The sequence below is a fragment of the Rhinatrema bivittatum genome, chromosome 18 (assembly GCF_901001135.1).
Source record: "Rhinatrema bivittatum chromosome 18, aRhiBiv1.1, whole genome shotgun sequence".
In the NCBI taxonomy this organism is placed as follows: domain Eukaryota; kingdom Metazoa; phylum Chordata; class Amphibia; order Gymnophiona; family Rhinatrematidae; genus Rhinatrema; species Rhinatrema bivittatum.
Window position 1 is genome coordinate 14,059,029 of NC_042632.1, and position 25,264 is coordinate 14,084,292.

The 25,264-nt window shown below is 45.1% G+C and overlaps 1 protein-coding gene across 1 annotated transcript in view; it reads right to left on the bottom strand.

The window, feature by feature from the left end:
- Positions 1–25,264, bottom strand: part of HSPA9 (heat shock protein family A (Hsp70) member 9) — an 85,810-nt gene that overhangs the window by 24,227 nt on the left and 36,319 nt on the right. Inside the window, 3 exon segments of the mRNA XM_029583357.1 lie at positions 22,426–22,518; positions 22,811–22,973; positions 23,855–23,961. Coding sequence (XP_029439217.1) covers positions 22,426–22,518; positions 22,811–22,973; positions 23,855–23,961 — 363 coding nt within the window.

Consider the following 25,264-nt stretch of genomic DNA (forward strand, 5'->3'; position numbering starts at 1 on the left):
CTCAAATTGAGGGTTGTAGCACAGCATTTACTTAGTAAGCAACCCGGCCTCCACCTTGGAGAGTAGACTACAGCAAGAACAGATTTTGCAACAAAAAAAAAAAAAAAGCTTGTCCAAATTAACTTTCAATCTTTGATAGGTTATCAAGACATTAGTGGGATATAAAAGTGTGAACTGAAGACCAAGTTGCACTTTGCAGATATCTTCAATTGGCACTTCCTGAAGATTTATTTTATTTACAATATTTACAGTCGAGCAAAAGATGCAGCCATGGCTCTCACTTGAGTCTTGACAGAGTGACTTGCAGTCCTGCCAAGGTCAATGCACTCAGCTAACCAGATAGACAATGTATGCTTGGCAACTGCTATTCCTCTCCTGTTGTGGTCGTATGAGATGAGCAGCTGTTTACAATGCAGCTGTTTGTTTCTTGTAATATGCTAAAGTCTTTTTGCAGTCCATAGCATATAGAGTTTTATATTTTTTTTTGCCTTTATGCACATGAGACCTAGGAAAATAGGTAGGCAATACAATGGATTGATTGATATGGAAAGCTGAAATTACCTTCAGCAGAAACATCGGGCAAGTATGGAGAACCATCCTATTGGGGAAGAAATACATGTACAGAGGAAAGTAGATGAGAGCTTGGAGTTTGACGACTCTTCTCACTGAAGTTACTGCAATGAGGAACACCAGCCTTTCATATCAAGTACTATAGAGAAGCTGACTCCACTGACTCAAAGGGAGGCTTCATTAGTTGTGAAAGGACAATATTTAGGTCCCACAGAACATGTGGTTTTTGTACTAGGGCTTGATCCGCAACTAACCTTTCATGAAATGAGATATTGGTAGATGAGTAGAGACTGGTTTGCCATGCAGCTGAGTATGGTCTGACCCAGTATGGTGACTTATGTTCTAATGGTAAGCTGCTATAGCACTGAGGTGTACTCACACCAAAGAGGTAGCAAGATCTAAGACAGAAAGGTGAAGCAGGTATTTCAGCAAAATGGGTCAAAAGCATTCAGTTGGCACGTTTGGAGTACTTATTACATTTGCAGGCATAATTTCTTCTAGTTGAAGCTTCCTAGAGGAGACTAATATGGCCACATTCTCTGTAAGCAAGTCAAGATCCACAGTCACTGAATGCTCAACATCCAAGCTGAGTTTCAGGGTTGAAAAGTTGGGATGATACAATGTCCCATCTTACTCAGTTAATGCCGGATCTGTTCCCAGATATTTATATATGGGAAGACTGCTGGAAAGTTAAGAATGTTGCCATATAGGATCAGACCAAAAGGTCCATCAAGCCCAGCATCCTGTCTCCAAAAATGTCCAATCAAGGATACAAGCACCTAACAAGTACCCAAACAAAAATCCCATGCTATTAATGTCAGTAATATGTTGTGGCTATTACCTAAGTCGATAAACTGCTGTTTATGGATTTCTCCTCCTGGAACTTAATCCAAACCTTTTTAAACCCAACTATGTTATCTGCCTTAACCACATCCTCTGGCAATGAATTCCAACACTTAAATTGTGCATGGAGTGAAAAATAATTTTCTGTTTTAAATGTGCTACTTGCTAACTTCATGGAGTGCCTCCTAGTCCTATTATCTGAAAGAGTAAATAACCAATTCACATTTACCTGTTCTAGGCCTCATGATTTTATAGACCTCTATCATATCCCTCATCAGCTGTCTTCTCCAAGATGAACAGCACTAACCTCTTTAGCATTTCCATCGCTTTTATCATTTTGGTTGCCCTAATCAGAATTGCACACAATACATAAGGTGCAGTCTCACGATGGAGTAATACAAACATCCTTGGTGATATACTACGCCTACTCAAAAATGTTGGATTCTTCCCTCTACTGGGAGAAAGCAGAGTTGCTTACCTGTAACAGTGTTCTCACAGAACAGCAGGATGTTAGTCCTCACATATGGGTGACATCATCAGGATGGAGCCCAATCACGGAAAACTTTTGTCAAAGTTTCTAGAACTGACTGGCACCTACTGGGCATGCCCAGCATAGCACCAACCCTGCATCCAGCAGGGGTTCCCCTTCAGTCTCGCCTTATAGTAAAATGATAAGGGGAATGGAACAACTCCCCTATGAGGAAAGACTAAAGAGGTTAGGACTTTTCAGCTTGGAGAAGAGACGACTGAGGGGGGGATATGATAGAGGTGTTTAAAATCATGAGAGGTCTAGAACGGGTAGATGTGAATCGGTTATTTACTCTTTCGGATAGTAGAAGGACTAGGGGACACTCCATGAAGTTAGCATGGGGCACATTTAAAACTAATCGGAGAAAGTTCTTTTTTACTCAACGCACAATTAAACTCTGGAATTTGTTGCCAGAGAATGTGGTTCGTGCAGTTAGTATAGCTGTGTTTAAAAAAGGATTGGATAAGTTCTTGGAGGAGAAGTCCATTACCTGCTATTAAGTTCACTTAGAGAATAGCCACTGCCATTAGCAATGGTTACATGGAATAGACTTAGTTTTTGGGTACTTGCCAGGTTCTTATGGCCTGGATTGGCCACTGTTGGAAACAGCATGCTGGGCTTGATGGACCCTTGGTCTGACCCAGTATGGCATTTTCTTATGTTCTTACAAGCGAAAAATAAGAAACGTAACAAACCCAACACTGCGGGGTGGCGGGCGGGTTTGAGGACTAACATCCTGCTGTCCTGTGAGAACACCTGTTACAGGTAAGCAACTTTGCTTTCTCACAGGACAAGCAGGATGGTAGTCCTCACATATGGGCGAGTACAGAGCTGAGTATGCCCAAGCAATGCACCAAATGTACCCAAAGACTCGCAACAGGCAAAATTACTGGGGAGGAAATTTGGTTAAAAGGGCATCCTGGATCACATGATGTGGATAGACTGAGCAAGACGTGTCTTGCTCGGCTCTGGACACCGTGCTGCCTAGACCGGTCAATAATACCCGTTTTCACCATGCTGAAGTGACTAAGAGGCTTTCTACCGGATCTGCTTATGTTGATTATGAATTATATGCAGAAAACACCCCCTTTAAAACCGATTCAGGGGAGTCTGAAGGAGAAAGAAAAAAGCAAAGCAGGACCGGACAAGATGGCGACCGCGATTCCCCCGTGTAAGGAAATCCAAATGCCGGAGCAGCCTAGCAATGAGCACCTTCTAGGAGAAATAAAGGACATCATCCATGCTGCCCTCGATGAAAAGCTGGCAAGTATTGGATCGCAGCTGGAAGAGGTAAAAATGGCGCTTACAGACCTGGGCCCACGGGTTGACCACACGGAAGGGCGCATTTCAACCCTAGAGGATGAAAATTTTAATCAAGCCTCTAAAATTTTAAAAACGTTTGATTTGTATTTAATGCAAGAAGATCGATATATAAAAACCAAAAATAAATATAAATAAATAAAATCCAAGAGCTAGAGAAAACTGTGCTAGATCAAGCAAACAAACTAGACTCTCTCGAAAACCGGGCGCGTCGTTCGAATTTACGTTTCATTGGATTCCCGGAGTCAATTGAGGACGCCCAGCTGGGAAGTATACTCTAAACATGGCTACCTGAGGTCCTTCTCCTTCCTGAACTTAAGGGGGCCATTTGTATAGAACGTGCGCACCGACTAGGCCCGAAACGGCAAAATGATGACAGACCAAGGATTGTCATAGTGAAGCTACTTAACTTTGCACATAAGGCACGAATTGCTCAGGCGGCAACAAACAAACCCGAAATATTTTACAATACCCACAGAATCCAAATCGTACAGAGTGGCAACCCTCTGGAAGGCTCTCTCACCAACCTGCTCCACTCTATATCAAAAGAAGATTAAGTTTGCTCTGGGATATCCCGCGAAACTACGTATCTGGCATGAAGGGCAAATAAAATTGTTTGAGGAGCCCAAAGCAGCGCAGGATTTTATTGGGACTCATTATGGTGACTTAAGAATACAGACAGGCTCAGACTATGCCTTCTCTAAGTGTAGCTACAGCTGACCTCGCATAAGGAAAAACTTTGCTCTGTTGGGGTTTCTGCGGCTGTGAACTTACAAGACAGTTTCAGAGGTGTAAGCAGACACCATTTATGATTATGCAAATTTCTGGCACTAGCCAACGGTTTATCCTTTCATTGTGTTCATTATTTACATGCATACTGCCTGTTATATAAGCTAGATATCCCCATTTGAAGTGCGCGGCTCCTGACTTACAAAAGCAGGGCACACTTGCTGGGGCTCACGGTCGTACCACACGTGCATTGGTAAAACCGTGAAGTGCGAAAAGAGTTTAACTCACAGTTTGCCTCCGGTGGGTGGTATTATTACGTTGGCAGGAATATGTGTTACAGTTAAATAGGAGGGGACATATCGTTGACCGTTTCCATTTTAACCTGGACCTTTTCTTCTGTTCTGATGGGAGTACAATTGAAAGACTGGGTTTTAGTTATTAAAGGTGGGCAGCGCGGTGTTCACCCACATGATACACGTGTCTAGATTCTCCGCTGGGAGAATAGTAACTAGTCAGTACTAAAAGGGTTGGGAATAAAGGGAAAGGGACTGGGATAATAAGGAACACAAATAATGCATAACAACGTTTCAGATGTCTTATGGGGGAATGGATAAAGGGATATGTTACATGGTCGATTGGGACACAAAAAGCGAAGAACTGGGGGCCAGTATGGAAAAACTGGAATGTGTGTGCGGCTCAGTGGAAGTAACTGGGAGCTATAAGGCTGTGGGGGTTAGGTTAGGCTGGGAGCCTGGCCCCCTTTCATACTGTTTACTTTTTGCATCGTCTTTAAAAATAGGTTGGAGAGGACATGGGGGGTAAATATAGAATAATTTCATGGAATGTCGATGGATTAGGAACACCTATTAAAAGGAAAAAAGTCCTTCAACAATTACGCCGATTAAATGTTAACGTTGCATGCATACAGGAAACGCATCTGTCGGACATAGAGAGTGCAAAATTGCGTAGGGAACGGGTGTCAGAATGCTACTTTTCGAAGGCAAACGGTAAAAAAGGGGGCGTAGCGATTTTGGTCAATAAAAACACTCCACTTAATGTTACCCGAGAATTTCACGATGCAGAAGGGAGGTATGTTATCATTGTAGGCACTCTTGCTGGTAAAATGTTCACTTTATGTAATGTATACGCACCTAATATGCCAGACCAGAAGTTTACACAACTGATCAATTTATTGCATACCAACATGCAGGGGGATCTAATGATTGCAGAGGACATGAATAGTGTACTAGACGCTCACCTAGATAAATCCCAGATTCCCATAGGCTACAGAGAGTCACAGTATACGGGTGTAGGACAATTATGTAAACAACAACTACGGCTTTTAGATCCATGGCGCATATTACACCCTGAAGAATGCAATTATACCCATGTTTCTAGAGCCCATGGTACCCTGTCTAGAATAGACTACATTTTATTGGCTGACCATATGTTTGCAAAAGTTGCAGGAGCGGATATCGGGGTCACTGCTGTGGCGGATCATGCTCCAATCTGGGTAGATCTTTGGTTTTCATCTGAACGCCACCACAAGAAAGCATGGCGACTCCCAGGGCACCTTTACAAAGAATGATTTTCACCAATTCCTTAAGGCAAAATGGAAAGAATACGCAGAGCATAATCAAGGCCACATTAATGATCCTATTCTATATTGGGAAACTAATAAAGCTGTTATTCGCGGAGACATAATAGCGTATACTATCTGCAAAAGTAAGCAACTCAACGAAACTATTCTCCTTTTAGAATCAAAACGCCAAAAAAGATCTAGCGGATAGGCCTACCCCACTCCATCGGCAGGTTTATAGGTCTTGCTTACAGGCCCTTAATACACATTTACATTTGAGAGTCCAAAAAGCTATTAACGCCTCTGAGCATCACTTATTCAGGTACGGAAACAAATCCAGTAAACTTTTAGTGAGACTGGTGGCGATCAAATGGAAAAAAAATCATATATTCCTAGTTTACAAACTGCTACTGGCCAACTTGCTACGAGGTCCACTGAAATTCTGGAACTACTCCGCTCCTTCTATGAGGGCCTTTACAGGGAAGACAGGACAAGGGGTGAGGAAGAGGAAGACCTGTTCTTCCATGATGTCTCCTTGCCACAATTATCGCCTACTCAATCATTCCTGACCAGACCCATTACAAAGAACTCCACAGGGTAATAAAAACTGGGAAAAGCCACAAATCCCAGGCCCGGATGGGTTCCCGGTAGAATACTATAAAATTTTGCAGTCTCTGGTTATTACACCTTTGACTAACTTTTATAATCATGCCTGGCAAGTTGGGGATTTTCCACCGAATTTCAATAAGGCCTTTATTACGGTGCTGCCCAAGCCTGGTAAAGATCCACTTTCAATTACGACTTAAAAATCTATGCCCGAATCTTGGCACTCCGAATAAATGGGATCTTACCTAAGATCATTTCACCAGCCCAAGCTGGTTTTGTAGGGGGGCATAACGCAGGGACACATGTGATTCGTTTACTCACGGCCCTAGAGACATCCCCTAGACAAAAATTACAAACGATGGTGGTCGGGTTTGACTTGGAAAAAGCCTTTGACAGGGTCTCGTGGGGTTATATGTTTTCGATGCTGTCACGCTTTGGTTTCCCGCACCAGCACCAGCTCATAGAGGCTATTTCCCTCCTTTACAAAAATTCAGTTTCCCATATCTCTGCTAATGATGCCCTTTCAGAGAAAATATATATCCGAGGGGTTAGGCAGGGATGCCCTCTATCCCCGATTTTGTATATTATTGCACTGGACCCTTTTTTACGGAAACTGACCGTGGCATCAGAGTTGCAAGGGGTGAATTTCAAGGGGGAGGAGTTCAGAGTCGCAGCTTTTGCTGATGACATGCTAGTGATCCTAAGTAACCCAATTACAGCACTTTCCCATGTGTTACAGATACAAAGAGTTTGGTAAATTTGCAGGCTTAAAAAACAACGTGGAAAAAAATCGGAGGCCTTAGATACATTGGGCACATTGCACTTAAACGTGGCCAGGCACCTTTCCGTTGAGGTGGGTCGAGAACTCACTTAAGTACCTGGGAATTCATATCCCTGCAAATCCGGGGCAACTATACTCCTTGACTGTTACCCCTCTAAAACATAAGCTAATAACCAAATTGCACTCATGGAGTAATTTGCCTCTTTCACTATCGGGGAAGATTCTCTTAGTTAAAATGATGGAAATATCAAAATGGCTGTATTTATTTGCAATGCTTCCAATCTGGCTGAAGAAAAAAAGATGTTAAAGATATTAGCACAGCTCTTAGCAGGTTTCTGTGGCGTGGCAAAAGGGCAAGAATTCCTCTATCTACTCTTATGAGACCCAAAAAAAAAAAAGGGTGGACTGGGATGCCCAGATACACAAGCTTATAATTATGCCAGCTTGAACAGACATAAGAGACTGGATAGCTAATACGTGTTATTGTTCTCCGGTGACCCATTACAACCATTGGTTACATCCCCTCACAGTCAGTGGGGTGCTGCAGGCTCTGGTTAATCTGTTATCTCCCGCTATTACTTCAAGTGTACTTATATATCCCTTCCGTCAGGCTTGGCAAAAACTTTGTAAATTGTTTAAAGTTGACCCTGGGCACACGGTTTGTTTACCTATAAAGGGTTGTACTATATTTCCACCAGGTATGCAACACTTACCTTTTACATGCTGGATACAGTATGGACTAGTCAATGTATCCCAAATGTTAACCTTGAATGCGGACTCACCTTTGCTTTTCAGCTTTCAGGAATTACAAGACAAATATAGTCTGCCAAAAACAGATTTTTATTGCTATCTACAATTAAGACATTTCATTACAGATAAGCTGCTCGGTGACCCACAATTTTCATCTTCCCAGAAACTTCTGCATTTTCTACTGGGTCCGGATGGCAAACACAATCGCTGCGCTCGATATTATGCCGAGATCCTAAAACTCCTCCATCCACCGGACGTAGGCCCAGTGGTTCAAAAAATGGCACAGATGGCTTATGGAGCAGATTACCCACACTGAATTTCTTCGTTGCCCGCAGACTATCCCCAAAACTGTGGAAAATGTCGTCCTTCGGGACAAGCTCTATCAAGTCTATTACCAGGCCTTCTATTCTCAAAGCGCAGCATTTCACATGGGAGTGGTACCGAATAAACTTTGTGTTAGATGTGCAGACCCTAATCCAGACTTCTACCATGCATTCTGGTCCTGTCCAGCTGCCCAGGCTTTCTGGACACATTTACAATGGTTCCTGAGGACCATTTGGGGCACACGGATACCCCTGGACCCCAGACTCTGGCTGTTGGTCTGGTGCGGGATTCAGACTATATCTTGGAATGCTACAAAATAGAATTTTTCCAAAAAGTATTGTTACTGGCGAAAGCTGCCATAATAGCACAGTGGACGGAACCAAACCCGCAGTACCAGTTGATATGGGAGCACAAATTACAGGGTCTTCTCCAAATGGAGTATCAAACAGCAAAGCAAAGACCCCAAAAATACAGGCAGCAAACTGTTCATATATGGAAGGACTACGTCTTACAGCTTCCCGGAGACACGCGTGACCTCCTTCTGCGTTTGGAGTGCGAGAGGCAACAAGTGTCATGAGTCCGTACCTTCTGTTCCTTGCTAATGCTCAAGCAGGAGGTGACTAGACCTTCAATGGTGACTACTACTGGGTCGTGCGATGGAGTCCTGGGTGTTCCCTTGTAATGTAATGCCTCATGGCACAGGCCTCTACAAATTACAATACGGTTTTTTCCATGCCAAGGAGCCACGGACTGGATGGCATGGATTACAAAATGCAAGAGGATTACCATAACCCTGCCTGTCCAGCTGGGTTATTCCTTTCGGAATCCACACACTTCTGGGACATACTGGTAGTCTCCTCTCAAAAGGCCATGGTGACAAGGATGGGAAAACAGGAAGAAATAAATTGGGAGGGTGGGTGTGGGGTGAGGAGAAAGAGGGAGCTGGAAGAGATTCAGACCTAACCAGGGTATCCAATATTTACATCGAATCATTGTACAGCGTTACTACTGTATCATGTTACTTTTGAGTTATACCTGCGTAAGTGCAGATCCTGTTGTACGTTCCGGGTCAAATACTTTAAATGTTTTTACTATCTACATCTATAAGTCCACTTGTGATGTTGGCATTATTGTAAAATGATATAGCCTTCTGTACGTCACTGTTCTGTCACAAAAGGTTCCTTGGTTATGAATAAAGACATTTCCACAAAAAAAAAAAAGGGCATCCTGAACCTTGATGGGTTGGTGGAAGGATGTTGGTATATTAATTGGCAAATAAGTTGCATAGAACAAACTGGCTGAAGATGGAATCTTTTCTGCCAGCCTTGTCTAAGCAATAATGGGCTGCAAAGGTATGGAGAGAGCTCCAGGTAGCAGCTTTACAAATGTCAGTAAGTGGCACCGAGTGGAGGTGTGCTACTGAAGTCGCCATGGCCGTGATAGAGTATGCCTTGACACTGTCTTGGAGCGGAATGCCTGCCTGTTGATAGCAAAAGGAAATACAATCTGCTAACCAGAAGGAGAGGGTCTACTTTCCCACAGGTTTACCCAATTTGATGGTATCAAAAGAGACAAATAATTGAATGGACTTTCTGTGGGTGGCTATATGGTCTAGGTAGAAAGCTAGAGCACGTTTATAGTCGAGAGTATGCAGAGCCTGTTCTCCTGGATTTGAATGGGGCCTGGGATAGAAAGTGGGTAGTATAATGTATTAATATGAAACTCCGATACTACCTTAGGCAAAAACTTAGGGTTAGTGCAGAGTACTACCCTGTCATGCAGAAGTTTAGTGTAAGGCGGGTAGGTGATTAAGGCCTGCAACTCACTAACTCTGCGAGCGGATGTGATCGCCAGAAGAAAAATCACCTTCCAGGTGAGATAGTGGAGATCACAGGACTGGAGAGGCTCAAACGGCGGTTTCATGAGCCTCCCCAAAACCATGTTAAGGTCCCAAGAAGGGGCCGGAGGGTGCAATGGAGGTTTTAGGTGCAGCAAGCTCCTCAAAAAGCGTGTTACAAGGGATTGTACTGATATGGAGACATTCAACACCTTTATGGAAGGCAGCCACCGCACTGACATGAACTCTGATAGAGGAAGTTTTCAGGCCTGACTGAAAGGTGCCAGAGATAGTCCAGAAACTTTGCCACAAGAAACTGGCAATTACCCAAACACTAAGAAGATCCCATGCTACTGATGCAATTAATAGCAGTGGCTATTCCCTAAGTAAACTTGATTAATAGCCGTTAATGAACTTATCCAATCCTTTTTTGAACCCAGCTACACTAACTGCACTAACCACATCCTCTGGCAACAAATTCCAGAGCTTTATTGTGCGTTGCGTGAAAAATAATTTTCTCTGATTAATCTTAAATGTGCTACTTGCTAACTTCATGGAATGCCCCCTAGTCCTTTTATTATTCAAAAGTGTAAATAACAGATTCACATCTACTCGTTCAAGACCTCATGATCTTAAAGACCTCTATCATATCCCCCCTCAGCCGTCTTTTTTCCAAGCTGAACAGCCGTAACCTCTTCAGCCTTTCCTCATAGGGGAGCTGTTCCAACCCCTTTATCATTTTGGTTTCCCTTCTCTGTACCTTTGCCATTGCAACCATATCTTTGAAATGCAGTGACCAGAATTGTACACAATATTCAAGGTGCGGTCTCACCATGGAGTGATAGAGGCATTATGATATTTTCCATTTTATTAACCATTCCCTTCCTAATAATTCCTAACATTGTTTGCTTTTTTGACTGCTGCAGCACACTGAGCAGACGATTTTAAAGAATTATCCTCTATGTTGCCTAGATCTTTTTCCTGGGTGGTAGTTCCTAATATGGAACCTAACATCATGTAACTCTACAGCAAGGGTTATTTTTCCCTATATGCAACACCTTGCACTTGTCCACATTAAATTTCATCTGTCATTTTGATGGTTTCTGCCCAAGAAACTGCCTGTGCCCTTGTAGAATGAGCCTTAACCTGTAGTGTAGGGCTTTCCTGCCTCTTATGTAGGCCGCCTTGATTACTTCCTTGATACAGCGGGCTATGGTCGCCCGCGAAGCCGCTTCTCCTTGTTTCTTCCCGCTGTGAAGTACTAAGTGATCCGTTTTGCGCACAGATTCAGATCTTTCCATGTACCACACCAGGAGTCTGCAGACATTTAGATGGCGAAGAAGGCACGAGTCTTCAGAGTCCTTATGTTCATCTGGAGATGGTAGTAAGATGGTTTGGTTCAAGTGAAACTTGGAAACCACTTTCAGTAGGAAGGAGCCGACTGTGCACAGCTGTATGGTTCCAGACAGGATAGTGCCTGTAGTTCAGAGATGCGATGAGCTGAACATATTGCTACCAGAAATACCGTCTTCAATGTTAAAAGGCGCAGTGACAAACCACGTTTTGGTCTGAAGGAAGCCCCAGCTAGGAAGTCTAATACTAGATTGAGATTCCGTAGAGGCACCGGCCACCAACTCCCACTGGTCGGAGTTGTTTAACCTCTTTCAGGAAGCAGGACAAATCCAGATGGGTTGATAGCCGGATACCATTCACTTCAGCTCTGAAGCAGGACAGTGCAGCTACTTGGACCTTGAGGGAGTTGAGACAACCCCTTTTTCATACCATCCTGTAGGAACTCCAGAATCATGGGAATCTTGGCTGTCCGCGGGAGTACTGCTTGGAAGTTAAGATTCAATGCAAATAAATGCAGAATCATGCATATGGTGTGTAGAAACCCTAGGAAGTAATATACAATAGGGGTGTAATACACTAATGTGCACCAACCAGGAGACACACCTTGAAGAGATTGTTTCAGATTATCAAGGTAGCAAAATAGTACGATACAGTGGTATCCACAGCCAGATGCATGCTAGAGTGCCTAGGGAAGAGGCATAACCAGCAGGGGGGGGGGGGGGGGGGGGAGACAAACAAAACAAAACTGATAATGCCTTTGTATAGGTCAATTAGACCTCACCTAGAATATTATATCTGATTCTGGAGGATGGATCTTGCCCACCATGCCCTCTTGGTACAGTTGGATCCTGCCAGAGAAGTTTAAAAAACAATTTTTAAATACTCTGCCACCGCAGAAAGGCTCTGCCAACTGAAGAGGCAGCTGCGGCAACAACTAAAGGACACCCCTGTTGTGGTGTGGAGGGCCAGGAGGCACTGCAAAATAAAAAGGGGAAGGGAAAGAATGAGTGTGAAAAGAACAGAGAAGAGGGGAGAGTTTAGCAACAGGGAAGGGAGGGGGCAAGCGGGAAGGTAGTGACTGAAAGGGGAGTGGGAAGGGAGGGGAAATTGTTTGATGCACCGCAGGGGAAGAAGGGTTCCTGGGACTGTTGCTTGGTTGCCAACATGAGAAGTCTAAAGTTACCGGCACTCTGCCACACCTGGTCCCCCTCCTTTTCCCAGCATTTCAAATCACTGAAAACAGCCAGACACGCCCCTCCCCCCCACTTGATAATTTGAGATTTCCTAAATGGCCTTTCCCTTGAAAAGTCAAAAGGATAAAGACAGCTAGAGTTTATCTAGAGAGGCTACCAAAATACTTTGTCAACTAAAAGAAAACAGACGAGACAAATGTACTCTCACCCTTGCAGCTCCTTCTACTATAAAGACATTCAAAGGATGCAAATCTCTTTTAGAGGAAAGAATATGCTAACATTGTAAGGCACTCCAGGGTGGGGGACGACCAGGTGGGAATGGGGCTCAGGAGCAACAGGAATTGTTTCATCACAGAGAGCAGAGAATGTATACAAAACAGTAACAGAAGTACAGAGGAGCTCCAGCTCCCGTGAGGGGAAAGCCAGAGATCAGCTGGGGGGGTCTATGGCACTGCACAGGAATGTAACTCAGACTAAATGGTTCTCGTTTTTATCTTTAAATAATGGAGTTTTTCACTATCAAGATGTTAAGCTACAAGCCATCAAGTAAAATGTGTCTACTATTCAGTTCTCTGCTGATTTATAACTATGTTAATGCCATTTCCTATATTACTTTCCTTATAATTCTCTCAATTTCTTTGCTGTCTTCAAAATTGTACTGCTTGAGTTTGGCTGACAGTATTATCTGGTATTATTGTAATAGTGTATTAGAAAGATATTTGGTAGGTTTTCTATACTGGATTCCACACATTTTTGTAACAAAGCAATATCTGTTTTGTATTTTTGAAAATCTTCAAAAAAAATAAAATAAAACTAGGCCCACGTTTGGGCTGAACTTGTTGCATCAATTTTAGATCGACAGTTTTTGCTCTAACTAGCACAAGCTGGAAGTTGCTGTTTATCAGGAAGCAGCAGGAGCGGGTATCTTTGAAAAGACCGGAAGGGGCATCTTGAAGAAGGATCTTCAGAGGTCCTTCTGAGAGAGATTGGACTACTGTGTTCTGCTTTAATCTGTGCAACCTTTTCTCTGAGCTTTTCTCCAAAAAGGTATTACCCTACACAAGGAACATCCAACTTATGATGAACATGCTACTGGCTCTCAACAAGGCCATGAATTGAGCTCTAACAGAAGCAGCCAAGGTACATGATATAGTATCAAAACGATTTATAGACCAATTGAAGGTGGTGGCGTATGCATTCTTCAGCGTCTAGAAGTGGCAACAGATAATTTCCACCTTCAGTCAGCTGAAGGAAAGGTTTTAGCTTTTGTAGACAGTGGTGTAGGTACTGCGCTATGTAAAATCTATGAGAAGAAATCCATGCACTCAGCATGGAGCTCTGAGAAAAAAAAAAAAAAAAAATTATTTCTGAAATTTTCAAGCACCCTGGGATCCTTCCCTGGAGGTGGAATAAAATCTCTGCTTTCTTTAGTGATTTTTGTACTGTATATTTGAGGTCTAACTTTCTTGCTGCAGAGGTACAGGGTGGCCTGTGGAACCGTAGCCTGCCTCCAATGCACTTTTCCATGAGCCACCTAGTACAAGAGATGATTTCCCACATTCTCATTTGCAGCTGTTGCACATTGTGCACTAGGATAGCTGCTAGGTCTGCTGGAGGGTCCAAAATTTGGAGACTATCAAAGACCTCTATCCATGGATGTTTCTTTGTGCACATTCACTCAAGTATTTTTCTCAATTTATCTAAAAATTGAAGGTCTTCCACATGAGCCCCCAAAGCATTCTTCTCTGGTGGTAGGTCAGCAGGTATTTTTTTTTAATCAATTCTTCTTCTGAACCCAAGGATGTGGGAACATTAATTCAGGACCCCAATGACAAAGATATGAATTGGGGGGGGGCCTTCAGAGGGGAATAGCTCTAGTGTACAATCTCTGAACAGATGAGATGAAGAACCTCATATCTACAGCTATATATTCATCTGAATTGGGGATGCTGGGACTCTAGTTCTGTGAGTGATTTAGCAATACTGGAGAGGAGAGGACCGAGAACACCTTCATCTTAAACCAAACAGGTAAAGAAATTCTTCACCAGCTCAGCAACTTTGTCTGACCTAGTGTGGGTGGTGGAACATCTTCACGAACTAGGATAGACTCTTGCCCCTGAATGGAATACCTATTCGACGTAAGAGGTAACAGAACATATTGGTTCTGGCATTTCCAAACTTGTCTTCTGCTAATAATCTTGTTGATTGGAGGGGGTAGAATTACATCTTGGGAAACCTGAATAAAGCTGTGTTGGTAAACAAATGATGTCCATGGTCTGGGGCTAGAGGCATTGCATGGCACATCAATAGCTCTGAGGCTTTTAGTTTGGTGGTGCCAAAAATTTATGTTTCTATGTATGCTGGATGCTTTGATATTGTGGTTGCATGCTTCAATGGTACAGACTTGCTATTGCTTTGATTATGGTCCAGAGCATGCATGCACTGATTGTGCCTATGACATGAATGTTAACAGCATTCCATGCATTGATGGTGCCAGTGTGCCATGTGATGAACTATATGTCACCGTTATAATATACACTATGCCTCGCTGGTACCGATGCAGCATCAAGGCAATTGAGAAGTGAAAAAGTAAGACTGAATACACATCCGTCCTGTGCTCAGACAGACTGATGAGGTTCATGAGGCAACACCTGTATGGGAATTCCCACGCTAAAAGCTCTACTAGTTAGAAGACACGAGTCCATTTGGTGCCACTGGATAATATCACCCACATGTCATGGCTAATTCAGTTCTGTTTATCAGCAAAACAGTCCCAAGACGCTACACAATTTTCAAATTGTATGGTGCACTGTTCCTTCAATTAAACACAAAATGGAGAAATTACTTACTTGATAATTTTGTTTTCCTTAGTGTAGACAGATGGACTCAGGACCAACAGGAATGTGTGTTCCCCTGTCAGCAGATGGAAACTGAGTCAGGTTTCAAAAGCTGATGTCACCCTAGATATAGCCCTGGAGTGGCCTCAGCCATTCAGTACTCTCTCCAAAAAGCCACTGTGGACATATTGTTGAACTTGATTAGAAGTTGTATACGACTTGATTAAAAAACTTGATCAAAACCTGGAGACCGCAACTGTACTCAGCCAACATAAGCGCTGAATCCCAGGTACTATAGATGCCCTGGGGCAATGGCTTACCTGTAATCACATGGAATAGAGGTGTGAATTATGGGAGATTCCTTGGCACCTCTCCTGGGCAGGATGCCAAGTCCATCTGTCTATACTAAGAAAAGCAAAATTATCAGGTAAGTAATTTCTCCATTTCCTAGCATGTAGCCAGATGGACTCAGGACCAATGGGATGTACAAAAGCTACTCCCGTATGGGATGGGAGGCTGACCACGATCCTGTTAGCACCAACCTCACAAAGGCTGTGTCCTCCCAAGCCTGCCCGTCCAGGCAGTAGAATCTGGAGGTGGTGTGTAAGGAGGACCACGTCGCTGCTTGACAGATGTCAGCCGGTGACAGTAGTTTAGCTTCTGCCCAGGATACTGCCTGGGCCCTGGTAGAATGAGCTTTGACCTATAAAGGTAAAGGCTTCCCTGCCTCTATGTAAGCTGCCCTGATTACTTCCTTGATCCAGCAGGTTATGGTAGCTCGTGAAGCTGCTTCACCCTTTTCTTCCTCCTGTGAAGAACAAACAAGCGATCTGTCTTGCGCACCAGTTCTGAACATTCCAGATACCGTGCTAAAAGTCTGACATTTAGATGGCGAAGAAGGCAGTAGTCTGTGTCCTTATGTCTATCCGGGGACGGTAAGGAGATGGATTGGTTCAGGTGGAACTCCGAGACTACTTGGTGAGGAGGGACCGGTGCGAAGCTGTACTGTTCCTGGAGTAAGTCGAAGAACAGTTCCCGACAGTACAGCACCTGTAGCTTAGAGATGAAATGAGCTGAGCATATCGCCACCAAGAATACAGGCTTTAGTGTTAATAGGCATAGTGACAGACTGTGCAGTGGTCTGAAGAAGGCCCTGCCAGAAAGTCCAATACCAAGTTGAGGTTCCATAGGGGGACCGGCAACGTTAAGGGTGGTCTTAGATGTTTTTTAGGAAACGGGCCCAAGTCCGGATGTGTTACCAGACAGGTTCTGTCCACCTCGGTCCTGAAGCAGGAGAGGGCTGCCACCAGGACCTTCAGGGAGTTGAGAGACAGTCCTGTAAAAATTCTAGGATCATGGTGATCTTGGCCGTTCGCGGGGGCACCCCGCATTTCCCGCACCAGGCCTCAAATATTTCTCCAGATCCATATGTACGTCAGGGACGTTGAAAACTTCTGCGCGCAGAGCAATGTGGCAATTACTTCCACCGAATATCTGCACTTCATCAGGCGAGCCCTCTCCAAGGATCTTCGTGAAGAATTGGGCCTTGCTGGAGAAGATCCCTTGTGCGGGGGTGCGGGGGGGGGGGGGGGGGGGAGGCAAAGGGGACTCGCCACGAGAAGCCTCTACATGTCTGCATACCATGGACATCTGGGCCAGTCTGGGGCCATCAGAAGGACTAACCCTCTGGAGTTTGATCTTGCGGATGATCTTGTCCAATAGAGGCCACAGGGGGGAGGGGGTGTACAGTAAGTCCTCCTCTGGCCATGTCTGGACAAGGGAATTGATCCCTTGGGAGCGCTGATCTCACCTGCGACTGAAGAACCAGGGAACCTTCGCATTGTGAGATGTAGCCAGTAGGTTGAAGGATGGAAGGCCCCAGTGATCTATTAGGTCCTGGAAGGCTCTGGTTGACAGCATCCATGCCCCCAGGTCCAGGCTTTCCCTGCTGAGAAAGTCTGCTCTGACAGTCTTTTCCCACGACGTGGGAGGCAGAGATCCCTTGTAGGTTTAACTTCGCCTATTCCATAAGGGGGTCTATTTCCAGAGACACTGGGTGGCTCTTGGTTCCTCCCTGGCAGTTGATGTAGGCCACCATTGTTGCGCTGTCCATCACCATCCAGATTGCTTGCCCCTGGAGCCTATGGCTGAACTGCAGGCATGCTAATCTGACCATCTGCACTTCCAGGCGGTTTTGTTTCAGTTCGCCTCTTCTTCGGTCCATCACCCCTGGGTTGTCAGTTCCTGACAGTGAGCTCCCCATCCCTGGAGGTTCACATCCGTTGTGAGGAGAGACTTACACCCTTGCTTAGGTGAATTTCCTGCAGCCACCACTGGAGCAGAGAGCATACTTCCATCAGTAGGTGGAGGCAAAATAGAGTAGTCTTGAGACATAAGAACATAAGAAAATGCCATACTGGGTCAGACCAAGGGTCCATCAAGCCCAGCATCCTGTTTCCAACAGTGGCCAATCCAGGCCATAAGAACCTGGCAAGTACCCAAAATCTAAGTCTATTCCATGTAACCATTGCCAATGGCAGTGGCTATTCTCTAAGTGAACTTAATAGCAGGTAATGGACTTCTCCTCCAAGAACTTATCCAATCCTTTTTTAAACACAGCTATACTAACTGCATGAACCACATTCTCTGGCAACAAATTCCAGAGTTTAATTGTGCGTTGAGTAAAAAAGAACTTTCTCCGATTAGTTTTAAATGTGCCCCACGCTAACTTCATGGAGTGTCCCCTAGTCTTTCTACTATCCGAAAGAGTAAATAACCGATTCACATCTACCCGTTCTAGACCTCTCATGATTTTAAACACCTCTATCATATCCCCCCTAGTCGTCTCTTCTCCAAGCTAAAAAGTCCTAACCTCTTTAGTCTTTCCTCATAGGGGAGTTGTTCCATTCCCCTTATCATTTTGGTAGCCCTTCTCTGTACCTTCTCCATCGCAATTATATCTTTTTTGAGATGCGGCGACCAGAATTGTACACAGTATTCAAGGTGCGGTCTCACCATGGAGCGATACAGAGGCATTATGACATTTTCCGTTTTATTCATCATTCCTTTTCTAATAATTCCCAACATTCTGTTTGCTTTTTTGACTGCCGCAGCACACTGAACCGACGATTTCAATGTGTTATCCACTATGACACCTAGATCTCTTTCTTGGGTTGTAGCACCTAATACGGAACCCAACATCGTGTAATTATAGCATGGGTTATTTTTCCCTATATGCATCACCTTGCACTTATCCACATTAAATTTCATCTGCCATTTGGATGCCCAATTTTCCAGTCTCACAAGGTCTTCCTGCAATTTATCACAATCTGCTTGTGATTTAACTACTCTGAACAATTTTGTGTCATCTACAAATTTGATTATCTCACTCGTTGTATTTCTTTCCAGATCATTTATAAATATATTGAACAGTAAGGGTCTCAATACAGATCCCTGAGGCACTCCACTGTCCACTCCCTTCCACTGAGAAAGAAACAGTGGGTTCCAGCATGACAGAAGGGAGAGGCTGCATGTGTGTCCTCGCCCAAAGTTTATGCATGAGGCCGAGGACTTTGAGATAGCCCCATACCTTGGGGCGAGTTGTGTTCATCAACTGACGTATTTGGTCCATCTGTTTCCTCCTACTTGAGGGAGGGAGGGAGGAAGACAGACCTTGTCCTGCTTGGTGTCGAAATCAGGCCCCCAGGTATAGGACTGGGAAGCCTTGAGGCTGCTCTTGTCTATGTTCACTACCCAAACAAGCTCCTGCAGGAGGGACCTGACCCTGCTTGTCACCTGAAGGCTCTATTCAACAACTTCGCCCAGATCAGCCACTCATCCAAGTAAGGATGCACCAGGATCCTTTCTTCCCTCAGTACCGCCGCCACAACCACTATAATTTTGCAGAATGTTCCGGGGAGGGGGGGGGGGGGGGGTGTTGCCAGGCCGAAGGGTACTGCCGGCCCAGTACTGCAAAGTATAGAAAATGCTGGTGGTTGTGACAGACTGGAATATGGAGGTAGGTCTCAGAGGTCCAGGGAGGTTAGGAACTCTCCCGTTTGCACTGCCATTATGACGGAGAGAAGAGTTTTCATGCTGAAGTGAATTATCTGCAGATTGACGGCTGATGCTCTTGAGATCCAGGATGGGTCGGGGTATGAGCCCTCTTTCTTGGGCACGATGAATAGATGGAATAGCACCCCGTATTTACTTGTGATGTAGGCATCTGTGTTATAGCCCTCAGACTGAGGAGCCTTATATCAGTGTGGATTCCACTGCCAGTTTCTTGTGCTGGGAGTGGCAAGGTGACACCGTGAACCTGTCCAGAGGGATGCTGTGGAATTGAGCATACCCTTCTCGTATGATGTCCAGTACCCATTTGTCCAACATGATCTCAACCTACCGCTGATAGAAGGAGAGTCAGCCCGCTATCTCCTCTTCCCAAGGATGGGTCGGCCCAACTTCAGTGGGGAGTTTGGGTTGAACCAGAGCCCGAACCTATTCCTCTTTTTGGTTGTCTGTTCCAAAAAGACAGATCTTCCTGAGGGCAGAGTTGACTGAAATGGAGTTTCAGTAAGGCCAGAAGCGCTGGGAGCCCCTGGCCAGACCTCTCATGGGTGAGGGGCACTGTGACCTCTTTTTATCTTCCAGTAGCCTGGGCACTGGATATTCGCCCCACTTACTGGCTAGCTTTTCCAATTCATTTCCAAATAGGAGGGATCCCTTAAAGGGCATCTTTGTGAGGTTCACTTTAGAAGTTGCATCCGCTGACTAGTTTCACAACCATAGCTGTCTTCTAGCCGCCACCACGGAGGCTACTCTTCTGGCCAAGGTACGCACTAAGTCCAAGCTTGCGTCTGCCAGGAAGGCTGCGGCAGGTTCGAGAGGAGCAGACAGGAGCGAGCCACTAGGGCACAGCAGGAAGTGATCTGCAGTGTCATTGCTGTCACATCAAAGGCTTGCTTAAGGATGGATTCTAACTGCCTATCGTGAGCATCCTTCAAGGCCGCCCCTCCCTCGATAGTTGTTCGCTTCTAGATGGCACAGACCATGGCGTTCACTTTTGGGAAACGTAGGCATTCCTTGACTGCTGGGTCCAGAGGATGCAAGGCATCCAAGGACCAACCTCCTTTAAAACTTGCCTCCGGGGCATCCCATTCCAGGTCAATCAACTCCTGGATGGCTTCTAGCATCAGGAAATAGCAAAAAGCTTTCTGTAGAGACACCAGGATGGGGTTCTTCTTTGGCTCCGACATAGGGTCTGTACCCAGAACTCCAAGAATCTTCTGGGTCTGGGAGACTAGGGCTGGTAATTCATCTCTGTGGAAAAATCGAAGCTTGGTCTGCTATAGCTCCAGGCCTTGGGGGGGGGGGGGGAGGGAGGGGATTTTCTCGTGCTCATCCTTGGTGCCTGGGTCCCTATCAGAGATACCCTTGGTGAGGCATGTCCTGAGGCCTGGGCCTTCCCAACTGGAGCACTGCCCGGTCTGGGGCAGGGGCTGACTGCACCTGAACAAAAGCTTGAAGGCCCTGGAAAAATTCCAATCAAGAGAAGGCTGCTGGGTCCATATTTGGCCCTGGAGGAACCAGGGTAGGGGCCGCTGAACTGCCCTCTCCCGGGGAGGACGCAGCCCCGGAATTGCTCAGGTCCAGGGTACTGTCCAACAAAGTCGTGGCTGACCCGTCCTGTCTGGGATGGACCGGACTTGGAAAAGTTCTGGAGTCCAATCCTCCCCTGGGCTTCCTCACCGTGCTGACACAGGCAGGATTCCAGGTCAGACTGTGCAGCACTAATATGGCAGGAAGCACAAAGGCAGTGTTGGCTGAGCTCCTTTGCTGCTGGGGTCATAACTGGCTAAACGCACAAGCTACAGAGGTTAACACTTCGAGCGCATACAAGACTCGCCTTGGCTCACGTAGAACTAAGCAGCCGGTTGTGCGTGCTCACGCGTACCGTTATGTGCGCAGTTATGCGCGCACGCACACAGACGGCCAGCCCGCACCACGCATACTGACAAAGGGGGAAAATGGCGCCGCACCAAACCGTGCACGAGATGGCACCCTGGATCACAACATGGAGAGTCCACAGAGTCTGAAGCGGGGCCACTGAACCCACTCAAAACCCCTTCCCACGCCTGCACGGGATCAGGATTGATATTGGAACGGTGCAGCAAGCAAGGCCGGAGAAAGACTTACTGAAGCCCTTCCACATCTCTGGTTCAGAGGAGTTCTTCTCTACTTACCTGGTCTCAGCGCTTACCGGCTGAGTAAAGAGACTGTCTCCGGCTGCAATGGGGGGGTACAGGGCTTAGGCCTTCATCGCTGCGCTCCGCTTCTGCACCTGCTGCCTTTCAGCTACTTCAGAAAATCGCCTCAGGAATTCTCAACCCGGGGAGGGACCCTTAGTATCACTGCAGGAGAGCGGGGCTCGATCTTTTCAATTTGAAGGTAAATTTTTCTCCTTTGGATTAGTGCTGCAATCCCGCTAGACACCGCTGCCGGTGTGGGGGATAGCGTCCACATCTGCTAGGGGATGGAGAGATACTGAATGGCCGAGGTCACTGCAGGACTATCTAGGATGACATCCTTGAAACCTGACTCCATCTGCTAGCAGGGGAACACATAATCCCATTGGCCCTGAGTCCATCTGGCTACACTCTAGGAAAACTGGATAAAGGCACATTCAACCCTCTGATTTAGCTTATGGGGACTTGCACATAAGCAAAATCAAAGCAGATGAAAAGCTGAAGATTGGCTTGATAATTTGGAACAGGGTAACTAATGACACTAAGCACATCTTAAATTATGATTTTTGATTGTATTTTTTATATTATAAACTGTTCTGATCAGTTTTTTCCTGAATGTTCAATATGATAAAAGCCTGTAAGGAAATAAATCTAAAGAACTCTAAATTTATTTTTCAATACAGGTCTACTGCATAGAGAAACCACAAGAAAATGCTTGATATATTCTCCATGCAACTGATAACAGACTGTCTTATGCAGAAAGGAAGAGACATTTTGCTCAAGTTAACTGAGCTGATACAAGCATAAAGCTACAGGTAAACCGTGGATCTATTTCACCACGAATGCAGGTACAATGTACAGTTTGTGGAGAAGTTCTAAGTCTGCACTGGGGAAAGCCTATTCAGCAAGGCCAGACGCTGGCCTCTTACCTGCACAGACGAGGATAGCTCACACTTTGCTTTTTCTGAAGCTTCTCTCACTCTTTGAAGTGCCATGTTGTCTTTTGTCAAGTCAACACCAGTCTAACAAAGCAACACAGAATTATTCAAGGAAGAGCTGCCAAACAGCATATTTATTTAAAAAATGTTACAGACTGCTCATCTGCATCGTGGAGCTGGGGAAAGCAAAGGATGAGCACAACAAAACCAACAGAATTTATCAGATAGCTACAAAAAAAAAAAAAAAAAAGTTAGAACTGTGGCAGAGCACCCTGCTTCAGGCAGCAATGTCAATGCGAACATTAATAGGCAGCAGGCTCCAATGTGGCTGGAGGCGAAAACGCCACAGAGATTCACTGGGGAATGGGTCACTGACCTCTCGTTTGAACTCTTTGACAATATAGCGGAGTAAGGCCTGGTCAAAGTCTTCACCACCTAAGAAAGTATCGCCATTTGTAGATTTCACTTCAAATACTCCCTTCTGTATTTCCAAGACTGAAATATCAAATGTGCCGCCACCCAAGTCGTAGACTGCAATCCTAAATGCAGAAGCAAGTGGTTAACCAATGAAAAAAACACTTGGATTAAAAATTAATCCATCACAGGTATCCGAATGGATAAATACATGGATAATTTTCTAAACTTATGTTAAAAATGGGGTCACTTTTCAGGTTTTTCTTAACAGACTAGGGCTGAGGGGGATGGGAATGAACAGAATTGCATGCATAGAACTGCAGTTTAATTCTCTCAATAACTGATCAGTAAGATATTGATTTGCTAACCATAAATCTAAGAAATCTCTTTAGAGTGTAAGCCCACTATGACTTCCCAGCTGAAGGCACACTGAGCAGAAGCTCTGCTTCCCTGAATGGGAGGGGAAGAAGCTGGTGGACGATGCAACTTCTGCAGCAGGCTCTTTTGTAAGAGCCTGCCGGCAAGAAAAATCTTCAAAACTCATTAAAGGCATTTCAAAATGTGTTGATAAAACAGGAGAGGGTAAGTGGTTCCCAACCCTGTCCTGACAGCACACCTAACCAATCTGGTTTTTCAGATACTCAATGATTATTCATGATACTAGCAGAAGTGTCCAAACATGACAGGTTAAAATGCTCACCCCCTAAACCTCCCCCTCCCATATCTCTAGCATTATACCCTCCCATCCTGAAACAAACACCCCCCCCCCCCCCCCCCCAAAACTTTCCTATCCATGAGGACCTACCCCAAACCCCAAGACCACAGAAGCAAGACCCAAGATTTAAAGTTGGCTGTTTCTCCCTTTGATTTCTTACAGAATTTATTCCATGGGCTGGTGAAACTACACAAGATTGGGAAAAACTGGAAAGCATGAAATCTGATCAAGTTAATGCAGAATTTAGACAGAAAGCTCAAGAGGTGTATGTTGCACAGTGGATATACTTACACCTTGTCTTCGGATTTATCCAAACCATAGGCCAGAGCGGCAGCAGTTGGCTCGTTGATAACACGAAGAACGTTTAATCCAGCAATCTGGCCAGCATCCTTGGTAGCCTGAAATCAAAATTAGAGTGATAAAAATTACAGCAAGTCTCTCCCAAAGTTTGTGTCTCATTTAGCCTTATAAGGGTTGATAAACATTAAGAAAAGAAAAATACTGGAGTTGCGCTCTGAAAGTAACCACTCTCTGCCAGGGAAGGAAAATCAGCACCCTTGCCACAATCGCCGCTTGTTCCTTCCCCCCCACAGCCCCTGTACTTTCAGGGTTTGCTGGTCCCGGCGGCACTTCCACGCAGACTGATTCACCCAGCAGTGCTGCTGAGCTCTGAGCAATCAAAAAAAAAAAAAAAAGGCTGTTTTTCCTAATTAAACAAAACAGAGAAGCAACAGAAAAGAGCAAAATAAAAGGACTCCAAGGGAGATACCTTCCTAAGCCAGCAGCAGCCAGGAGGGAGACCTCAGGACCAATGAGGGAGACAGTCCCCTGGCTATTAGGGGCCCCGGAATGCTCAGGCTAACACTGCCAGGGGTATCCAACCCCCGTTTGCCCAGCTCAACCAGAGGGATGGCCCAAAAACAGAACCTGGCACATCGGGGAGCAAATCCCAAGCAACTCAGAGCTGTAGGCATGCACCATCATCATCTGCTGGAGACAGAGAAATACTGAGGAGCTGCAAGTGGCACACTTGGTATATAGCAGTGCCTCAGTTTTGTTTCTCTGCCTCCATCTGCTGGTGGGAGTGCATGACCCACTTGTCTGGACTGATCTGGGTATGTCCAGGAAACAGTAGTTGCAGTCCCCAGGACTCACTTTGAAACTCCTCCACTAGCTCTACAGCACACTGACCAGACAAGAACTGGAACCCCTGACCCAGCCTACTCTCAAATTGAGGGAGATGATGCTTTCACTGCAGAAGCCACCTTTGGGACTAGCAAAATACCTGTCCCTGGACTATGCTCAACTGGGGAATAGAGGACCAGTCTTTCACTGCAGAAGAGCTGCCCCAGAAGTCATCCCTAACCAGGCCTTCTTCCACTGCATAGGATGCTCGCCTACCATCTGCTGGAGACAGAATATTGGCAGGATGAGGTCAGCACAGATTCCTATAAAGCGTGACATCAGTTAGTCTGTCTCCATCTACTGGTTGGAAGACATAATCCAATTTTCTGGATGAGGAAGCCCTATTGGATTGTAGACAAATCATTTTGAATAAGATTTTCTAAATGGAACAAAGCTGCTGTCTAAAGTATGAAGAGTCTGGTCACCTTTGTTAACATGTGGTCTTGGAAAAATACTGACAAAACAATGGATTAATTTAAATGAAAACTGAGGGGACAATTTTGGGAAGAAAGTTTT